General features: G+C 37.6%; 1 protein-coding gene across 2 annotated transcripts in view; it reads left to right on the forward strand.

The window, feature by feature from the left end:
* Window positions 1–10,207, forward strand: part of mtus2a (microtubule associated tumor suppressor candidate 2a) — a 65,889-nt gene extending 55,682 nt beyond the window's left edge. The window contains exons 6-15 of one of the 2 annotated variants that reach the window (XM_056737198.1): window positions 88–186; window positions 2,215–2,486; window positions 3,518–3,584; window positions 3,672–3,886; window positions 3,991–4,096; window positions 4,187–4,260; window positions 4,417–4,515; window positions 4,598–4,717; window positions 5,111–5,211; window positions 6,279–10,207. In XM_056737198.1, the coding sequence (XP_056593176.1) occupies window positions 88–186; window positions 2,215–2,486; window positions 3,518–3,584; window positions 3,672–3,886; window positions 3,991–4,096; window positions 4,187–4,260; window positions 4,417–4,515; window positions 4,598–4,717; window positions 5,111–5,211; window positions 6,279–6,627 (1,502 nt within the window). In that variant the 3' untranslated portion in view covers window positions 6,628–10,207. The remainder of the gene's footprint in view (window positions 1–87; window positions 187–2,214; window positions 2,487–3,517; window positions 3,585–3,671; window positions 3,887–3,990; window positions 4,097–4,186; window positions 4,261–4,416; window positions 4,516–4,597; window positions 4,718–5,110; window positions 5,212–6,278) is intronic. The other variant, XM_056737199.1, reaches the window with a different exon arrangement.
* Window positions 10,208–10,479: the final 272 nt, after the last annotated feature.

Here is a 10,479-nt window from a genome sequence, read left to right on the forward strand (position 1 = left end):
CAACCTTATGCAAGAGAAGAGAGAAAGAGATGGAAAAACAAGTGGTGATCTAAATGCATGAATTCAACGCTCTTTATTTATCTGCAGCTTCCCGTAAGGAGTTCCAGAAGACTTCTGATGGCTCTCGTTCATCTCTCTCGTCCCCAAAGAGATTGGCTGTGGTCTCTCCTAAACCGCAGTCTCCAGGTAACAAACCAAGACAAAGATTATCTCAAGATATTGCTTTCATTTCATAGTGCACCTCTGCTCCTCTGTGTCCCGTACTGTCATTAGATGATGTCACGCTTTTGGGCAAATCTAATATAATGTTCACATTTCACACTACAATCATCCTATTTTACACACAAACATAGACTGAACTCTGTAAGGGGGAGTGTAGCTCATAGGATTTTATCACTATGGCCAATGGGTTCAAGTTCAGCTGTCATGTCATGTACAAAGTGAATCAATATTTAGGATTCAGTCTGGTTGCAGGCTCTACGCTGTGTGTCATGGTTAACAACATCCTACAGACGTGACCCAGCTCTGGTGTTTTGTGTCTTTGTGATGAGACAAGAATTCCTTAAGTCACTTTCGCCCACCTTAGTACCTGAAAAGATTTTTCTCTTTGTTGTCATAGAGACCAACTCTCAGGCTATGGATTAAGGCTGGTTAGCAGGCTGGTGAAAACGTGCGTGTATGAGTGTGCGTGTTGGATTGTCTTTGAACTTTAGACTAAGACGAAGCTGTGAATACATTGGTGTTTAAAGGCACAATATGTAAAATTTTGCATTAAAGCGGCCCTTACACACATGGTTTCTGCCAATCTCATATCAATATTGAGTACCTATAGAATAGTATTGCATACTTTGTATCTTCGAAGAGTATTTAGTTTGATCATATTTATAAAAGATAGATACAGCTTTACGATTGAACATAACAGTTTTATACGTTCAAAAAAAACAGGTTATTGAAACCTGTACGATCGCTGGAGGAGTGTATCGAGCACAAAAATACTACGTAATACGCCCCACTCGTTTTTTGACAAGTTGATCATGTTAACAAGAGAAGACAGAATTAACATTGTAAAGTTATACAAAAATATAAATCATAATTCATTGTATTTTAATTGAACTGTGAAATTTGTCATGGTCTGCCAAATCAATGTTCATAAATATGAATGATTAGTTTATGGATCTGATATCTCATGTTATCATCTGATTGAAACCAATATACAGCCATTAATTTTCCTTAACCTATATATGTAATCCAATTTGGTGTAGAAATTATTCTAAATCTTTACGGAAATGGGTTCATGGTATTAAAAGTCATCTTTAACTATTATAGTAGTATATGTAAAAGCTTTTTCCTGTAATAATAATAACGTCATGCCTTAAAATGAACGTTACTCCCTTGCTTCAGTAGAGTATATGCAGATTGAAGAATATGCAAATTAGTCCCCGCCTACATTTGTCGTGTAAGTTCGTGTTGATTAAGCAGAGCTGAAATAGCAGCGATCATTTCAGTGCCGAGTCTATGCACCATCCATGCATATCTAGCCGCTTGTTAAGTGGTGACGATTGGAATATCGTTTTCGGGTCCAAGCATCTAGTGATTTCAAGTGGGGCTACAGCTTAAACAGCTATTTATGAGCACTGTTTACTCATATGAGCGAAACATGAATTTAACTCAAAGTATACACTACAGTCACCAGGCTCTTTGAATCTCCGATGTCGATATTTGAATAAATTATGAAGAATAAATCGCTGACTAGCCATGTGGGATTTCGTTATGAAGATAAAGGTTAGGATCGCCGTTTTCCCGTAGTTTTACAGCTTTTGTTGTTTTTCTATAGCATCTTATTGAGCGTTTGGACCCGGAAACAGTATATGACCTTCCACACATGGTGGTGCGTGACGTCAGGCTTAACAAGCCCATGGCACAAATCTGTTAACATGATTGGTTACAGGGTTGATGTCATAAACATAGGCAGTTTTTTGGTTCTTTGGTAAACTGCAGTTTTATGGAGAAAATATTCCGCAATGCTTTAAAACGATGAATTTGCACATGGTGTTAAAAACACCACATTGATAAACAACATCAAACACTTGAGATTTTAATGACAGGGAGACTTTATGCACACTCCCTCGGGTGTCTTTGAATTACAGAGGCCATCTTATCTAAAGAGGGCCATTCTGAGGTAAACTTAAAATAAATTGTTTTTTTATTGCTTAGTCCTCCAGAGGCAACAGAGAGCGACGGTTGCAGTCCGAGGTTCGAGCGTGCCGATTTTGCCTCGTACTGGCTCTCCGGGCCCAGAGAAGAAAAAAGAAGAGCAGAAGAAGGAAAAAGAGCAAGAGGAAGCAGAGAGAAATGAGGAACTGCTGCTCTTGCAGGGCCGCTTTGAAGATCAGTCAAGGCAGCATCAGGCTCTTCGAGCTGAACTGAAGAAAGCCAGCATGGGTCTGGAGGTCTTTGTGATCTGCACTCAACACTTCTGCCTCAAGGTACTTTATTTCAAACCTCTGTGGGCTAAAATGTACAGCTGAATGGCTTGGTTTGCGACGTGTGGGTGGTTCATTTTAAATAAAACAACATAAACGGTAGAAGGTTATTCAAACAACCCTACTTGTTTTGCACAGTACTTTAACTAGTACTTTTTTCCTAATCGGATGCTTCTTTCTTAACTGTGTTATTCATTTAGCACGCAATGTACAGTACGCACACAGTCCCTTTGGAGCTATATTCAGGTGTATTGCTCAAGGGCACAAGTATGATTAGATTTCCTAGAAACTCTTCAGATGACACGCAACAGCTACCTGAGCTGTCCTGTAGCTCAGTGGTAAGAGCATTGCGTTAACAATGCAAGGTTGTGGGTTCAATCCCAGGGGGTTGCAAATACCTATGTAAAATGTATAGGATAAAGCAATGTAAGACGCTTTGGATGAAAGCGTCTGCCAAATGCCTAAATGTAAATGTCAATGTAAATCCTGCACTACCATACCAGAGCCTCAGTCATACTAAGTCAATAAAATGCCTTGCTGACACAAAATGTGCAGCAGTACATGGCTACTTTTCATCAAAGATGCCTTTTGCAGTCAGATGGTGTAGTTATGACAACTCCCGGCAGGGGGTTATTGGCTAACTAGCCAAACCCTGACCCGTTGGTCACAACCTGCCACAGACTGAAAGAAAGTGGAAAGAGCTTTTAATAGGACAGTGCCCTCTGCTGTTCATTATAAGGACCAGATAGAGTTTACCATAAAGAAATTTTGGAGAAAAAAACAGTGTACTCTATTTCCAAACAGCCGCTACTGAAATGTAAATTTCTTTGTATAGCAAAGATGAAACGAACTCAAACAAAAAGGACTATAGTCTAGTTCAACGCAAATGAAGAACAAAATCTCTACACATGTCTACACTGTATTACAGTTTATACTGCCTATATATACTAGGCCTATGTTTATTTTAGCAAAAAAGGGTAATGTTCAATTATCACTACTGGATCAAAGTAAAACTTATTATTTTATCATCTCAGAATGAAAATGCTGAGGAGAAAGAAAGACAGTTGTCTTGGGAACTCAGCAAAATTCAGCAGGAAGTGGGTGAGTCCAGTGATAATAATGAGTGTCCTTCTTCATAAGCTGATATAAAACTAAAAACGGTTTGTGTTGATGAAATCCATTGTCCAGCCTTAAACGCAGCACGCTGGGATCGTCTGCAAAAGGAGAAGCGAGAGCTGGAGGAGTGTTTTGAGAGGGAGCTCAAAGAGTTGCAGGTCCAGCAGGAGTCTGAACTTGCTACCTTAGAAGAGAACCTGAGAATGCGGCACGCTTCAGACAGGGACCATCTCAAAGCCGAACATCAGTCAGAGGTGGAGGAGCTTCACACCCAGCACCAGGAACAGGTCTGCTGGGGATCATGGGAAATATTAAGAACAGGAAGCCGATAGCTCTAGATTAGTGATAATTGATGGAGGAATTGAAGCGTTTGTTTATTTCTTTGGTGTAGATCGAGGAGTTGACTGCTAACCACGAGGCTGCCCTGGAGGACCTGAAGACCATGCATAACATCACCATGGCAACACTACAAGAGGAGCATGCCAGGACTATGAGAGGTAAGAGTCATTTTTTAGTACCACCACTGTGCACCAGAGAGATGTGGATCATCATTTGAACTATACACACTTTTATTTCATCTTTTATAGATTTAAGAAAAGCCCACGAGCAGCAGAAAGCCTGTCTTGAAGAAGATTTTGAGAAACTGCGCCTCTCCCTTCAGGTGATTTAAGATTTCTTCTGTCGACTTGAAGATGACTGTTGAAGAACAAAATGAGCCTTCTAAACAGTATCAGTGATGAAATATTGTATTGTAAGATGTTTTCTCAGATGTTTTGCTACGCATCCATATAATTTATAAAAGTACTGGCTCTTTCAGGACCAGGTGGACACTCTGACATTCCAGAACCGAACCCTGAAGGACAAAGCCAAACGTTTCGAAGAGGCTCTGAGGAAAAGCACCGATGAACAGATTGTGGTAGGTCTCTCCAGAACACACTCACAACACGTGAAGTCATAAAGATACACACAAAAACTAAAGTACACGTAAATATTTCCAGGACGCCTTGGCCCCATATCAGCATATTGAGGAAGACCTGAAGAGTCTGAAGGATGTTCTGGAGATGAAGAACCAGCAAATTCATGACCAGGAGAAGAAGATTTGTCAGCTTGAGAAAGTGGTAAGCTCTTACTGAAAAGGTGTGATTGAATAGCATTACAATACAGAGTCATCTATTCTCCATTTAGTGTTTTAAGTACATCATAATAACTTTAGAATTTATATTTATATAAAAAATGATGCTTGATTGTGTCGCTACATTTTTCATGATTTTCACATTGAATCAGTTTCCATTTTGATACTCTTTTTTCCATTCAGCTACTGATGTTATATTATTTATGAATTGAAAATAGGGCCACCTTCCATTTTAAAGTCCTTTTACTCATTTGTTGCATCAGCTTTTAAGAATTCTTATCGTTTACTCCTCATATCAAGCCTATTTCAGTCTTGTGTTGTCCAGGGAGGTTTGTATAAGAATTTAATGTTGAGTTCTGTCTTCACTTGATCCTTTGAGCAGGCCCAAAAGAACCTGCATCTGGAGGAGCGGGTCCAGGTGCTTCAGCAGCAGAATGAAGACCTGATGGCCCGCATTGACCGACACCTTACGGTGTCAAGGTAACACTTTGACTCAACCTATTACATAATAACATGTAAATAATTGTGTATCAATACAATCCAATACAGACAATAAAATTAAAATAAATTTGGTCACAAAGTCTGGTCCGTACTGCAAATTTTTTGCACCACAAAACCTGTACATACAAAAAGGATTTGTCTGTATGTGACATCAAAAACAACCAGCCACAGCTTATTTTTAAAATTATTTTTAGGGCTGGATATATCAGTGTGATATATCAATAAAAAAGTATGTGATCAATAAACCATGGCAACTCATATTTTTACATTACTTAACGTTTACTAAAAAATGTCCCACACATTTTTTGACCCCTGAGGATTAAAGACAACTTAAAATACTACAATTGTAACAGATTAATAGAAGATGACTTAAAGAGAGTGCTTTTATTTGTGTACACACAATAACAACAAAACATTGTGCTTTTTTTAATAATTAAGAACATTGTCTTTCCAAAACATCACTAAAATTAACTGAAATTCATCATATATTTAATGATCATTTTGAAATTGTTTTCCTAAATGTACTATTTATAGTTATGTGTTTAGGTAAAATTATCATTTTTATTCAATTCTACGAACTGCTTACAATATTTTGCCAAAATTTCATATAAAATCTATTTGCAGAAAACGAAACTGGAAAAACGGTTCACCATAACAGGAAAGATGCTCTGTATTTTTTCATACTTCAAATACTGCAAAGAAAACAAGTTCATATTCACCTTTCAAAAAGATGTTTTATGTGATAACCTCGATTTTTATCACATTTTCATGCGTCTTGTCATGCTGTCAGTCTTTCCCATTGCATAATTTGGAATGGTATCCTATTTTGTATCTGAGACGATTTCAACTCTTTTATTAGTTTAAAGCAACAAATAAATTGAAAATGGATTTTTAGAAATAGAAAATTTTAAATTATTTACAATAATATTTATTAAGATATTAAGATATACAGTTAATAATTTGAAAAACAACTTGCGTGTCGCCTGAAGCGTTTGACAGAATGTTTATATAGTTTAACCATCAATTATTTAATCCTGTCCTTATAGACAACTGTCTGAAGAGAATGCTAACCTTCAGGAGCATGTCGAGAAGGAGACCAACGAGAAGAAACGACTAAGCCAAAACAACGAGGAGCTGCTCTGGCTTCTCCAGACGAGTCCTCACCTTTCCCCCTCCTCTTCCCCCATTCACAGAGCCTTCTTCCCCAGCCCCGACATCCCACCCTACCCTTATTCTCCAGGCCCTGGTACCCCCACACACTCCTGTTCTCCCAGCCCCTGTACCCCCACTCACAGGGTGGTGTCTCCTGGAGCCGGAACGCCCACTCTCAGAGGTTCTCCAGCAGCACGGTCGTCCCCAGCTCGAGTCCCGAACGCCAACACTTTGCCCAGATGAGCAGTCCTACCGAATCACTTCATCTGTCTTCTTATCCGTCTTTCTTTTATTCATTTGGGATTTCAGTGCTTTTGATGTGCTGTTGATGATCTTGATAAGCGAGACTTTTGCGGTTGCTATTACATTCATCATTTATTTATACGGCTTCCGACGACTCCAACTGCAAGACAAAGATGAGCCACACAACATGTCTGTTCGTCTCTGGGGATTGAACTTGTAAACCCGTAGCATCAGAATGAAAGAGCTGATGGTCAAAAATAAATGTGCTGAGATGAAGTCAGGACTATCGTTCTACTCTGCTTTAGATGTGACCTTAAGACTCTATAACATGCTGTTGAACTCTAACACAAATGTGTGTACTTTCTCCTGAAAGGTACATGAGAACTCTAATACAACAAATAGCACTTTATGTTTCTGCTCAACCTTCTTCCAACAGATAAATGCACCAGCATTTTCTCATTTTGTGGTTTAGGACAGTATCCTTATTTCATGATTCTCCAAGTTTTAATTCAAGCCACTAGTGCATGACTTATGAAACAAAACAGGGAGATGCAGAAAATGTAAAAGTACAGACTACAGGAAGTGATGTAAATTGTTGTCATAACTTTTATGATTTATTTATCAAAATGGACATTTTGCTTCTTGATGTGCATGTGAGTCTTCCATTCTTAATGTGAAACTTAGGATAGTTGTCATGTGAGCGTAGATACTCCGACTCGTGGGAATGATAGCTTCCACCTCTAAATGTTTGAGAAAATGATTTAACTAATTGAGTACCTCAGAGATGACGTATTTTCCTATGCAAACCCCAGAAGCGAGCCTTTTAGCACTTCTGGTTCCATCGCCCCAAAGTCAATTTTTTTGTATGGGTTTTTAGTGAAATAAGATCTGTGGTTAACAAAACCGCTAATTATTTTCACATTTAATCTATGACATAAAACACACCAGTTATAACCCGCTCGTGATTTTTTCAAACGTAGTGTCAGATACGTGAGTCAAGCTTATATCAGCCAATCACATCAGGGGCAGCTCATCAACTTTAACCAATAGTCCTACAACACATACTAGACATACTAGCTCCATATCATCTGCTAAATCGTTCCGCACTCAAAACTCACCTCCCTCCCCATCTCCTCCATATCTGCCTGTATCTGTCTGATCACTTTAATTGAATCATGAACTGTTCTGGATCCCCAGGCGGGGGGACATGTATTGCTGCGCTCACGCTTTGTCATTGCAAGGCTGCAAAGACAGGCGGAGAGTTTGCCCAGGATAGTTTCATTCCGCCAACCTTAAATATTGCTGTTGTTTAAATATTTGACAACAGTGGTCCCTGACAGAAAAGCTTTATTGTGTCTTTAAAACGGCGGTCGCTAACCAGTTGCTAAAAGTAACTACTTCGTTTTGACGTCATTGCGCATACACATTAAGTCAAATGTTGTGTTGATTTATAAAGATGTTCTTGATAGACAAGGTGTGTAAAAATCATAAACCTTTGTTAATATCTGAGCTTGAGTTTTTGCAATTTTCCAAAAATCTATGATAAAAATGTTTAGGCTTTCAGTCGAGGGAATCAATGCGGCCCTAACTTCCGGGTTTGCCTACAAAAATAAGTCATCTCTAAGGTACACTATATATAACATTCTACAAATAACACCTCAAGTTATACCTGTAAGAGATCCTGCCAGGGGTGTTGCAGGTATGTGAAATGGTTTTACGGAATGTAAAATATAACAGCTAGTATGCTTGGAGTAATTTAAGCTATCTTTATAGTAATGCTGGTTAACCCTTGTATTACCTCTATGGAGTGTAGCATAACCTAGAGAAAGTTTTCTGTCTTTGAATGAACTAGAAAGGAATGTAACCGTCTCTTTAAATGATGTGCGATAAAGTTCAGGGAAATTGTTTAACGCTGTCTCGATGGCAGTTTTCATACTTAAATATTTGAAGAGCATAAAGACATTCCTAATGCTTAGTGGGTTTTGATATTTCAAATCAGAGCTGTCTTTTGTTTCATTTTTGGAAAATTGGATTGTGTGTTTGTTTTTACAATTGATACAACTTTCAATTCTCAACCTTCTAAACTTTTGATACAAATATCTTAAAGGAGACATTTTGTAAACTCTTTACTGATAATGTTTTTTCTATAGTATTATCAGTTGGTGCTTGTACAGGGTATCGTACACAGATGTACTATAATCTGCTATATAAGACCAGCCATCAACAAGAAAAAAAAGTGCTGTCTGCAGTCCACACGCCGAGTTTGTTAGTTATTTTAAGTAGGTACTTTTCTTGATTTGGCACAGAACTGAAATGTTTTTGTATAAACATTATTACTGTGTATTTTATTTTTTTATTTGCATTTTGAAGTTCGTAGTTCTAAGGCATTTCGCATTTAGTTTGCTCGGTCACTGTGATACAAATGGCTTACCCGTGTTATCAGCGTTCCATTTTTGCTACTCTTGCACACATGCTAAAGAGTTATCTGGATGTTTCAAGCACAAAAACATGAATTAAAATATTCCAGCACCTCACCTTTTCTAATCTTTTTTAACATTTTTTTTTAAACTTTAGCAAGAGTTTCTAGTTTATACCAGAACGTTTTAACAATTAAAAAAAACTTTTGCTATCGTGAAATTCAACAATGTTTTAAAAATACTTACCATATGGTAATTGATTAAGGGACGTGCCTTCATTTATAGTGCAAAGTAGCAAAAATGGTTCACATCGCTGCGCTCTTACAAACAGTGAATATGCTTCTAACATTACAGATAAAACAAACAATTGTGTAAAGAAGAAATGTAAATGTTTTTCAGACTAAGTAAAACACAATTATTTTTAAAAACAAAAAATGTAGATTCATTTTCAGATTTTTTAAACATAATCCAGCATTCTGCAGTCCTTTGTATTCTTTATATGTTTATGTTTATGTCTAAACCAAAACCTCAGCATGTTCAATTTATTGCTCGGATTTCAATACTGCACCTGCCATGAAACAATGTCAATGTTAACAAATCTACAGTTACAACCCTAAAGAGTTACTGTTTATTTCAGTTGTAAAAACGTCCTGAGAGTTTATTGGTGTCCAGTTTTTTTTATTGCCCTCAAAACAACTATCACTATGGGATTAGATCACAGATGTTATTAATATGTTAATGAATCAGGTGGTGAGACTGCACTGACCTTTTTGTCCTGTGGACATTTAACTATTAAACTACTGAATGTCAACCTATCCCTGAATACTGACACAGTCAATGTAAACAGATTGGGGTGGTTGGAGTTTCTTGTGGTACTGAATGAAATTTGTCCGTTCATCTATTTACTAACTGTTGACTTTATTATGTCTTTTTGACTGGATTTACAGTCGCTTGTATAAGCTAGTATTTATTGTGTTGTAGTGCACAGTAATCGATGCATGTTTGTCTTGGCGGATCATTTCTTCCCTGCTGTGTATGTTTTCAACCTTGTGATGCTGTAACTGTAGCATAGAGAATATAATACTAAGGAATGGAAAGAATTTATATATAACACATTTGTATTCACTTTGGGAAGTGGGAATGGATAATAAAAACCTTTCAAGAGAAAAGAAATTCCTTTATGTATTCATTCATCCATTTTGTGTCCGTGTTAATTTTTGATCAGTGATATGCGGTTTTGGTTCCTGTGGATGTATCTTCTTATTCATAGTAGTGACACAAATTTGTACCTAAGGGTGAGCAAAACACGCCAAAACCCTTGAGGACAACATAAAAATCAATTTGTAAAAGCCCTATTTTATTTTAAAATATGAAAGTTTTTGAGGTATGGGATTGATTGTAAGGGGATACCCATTCAACTCCCTTTCTCTCCACC

The sequence above is a fragment of the Triplophysa dalaica genome, chromosome 22, assembly GCF_015846415.1.
Source record: "Triplophysa dalaica isolate WHDGS20190420 chromosome 22, ASM1584641v1, whole genome shotgun sequence".
Taxonomy (NCBI): domain Eukaryota; kingdom Metazoa; phylum Chordata; class Actinopteri; order Cypriniformes; family Nemacheilidae; genus Triplophysa; species Triplophysa dalaica.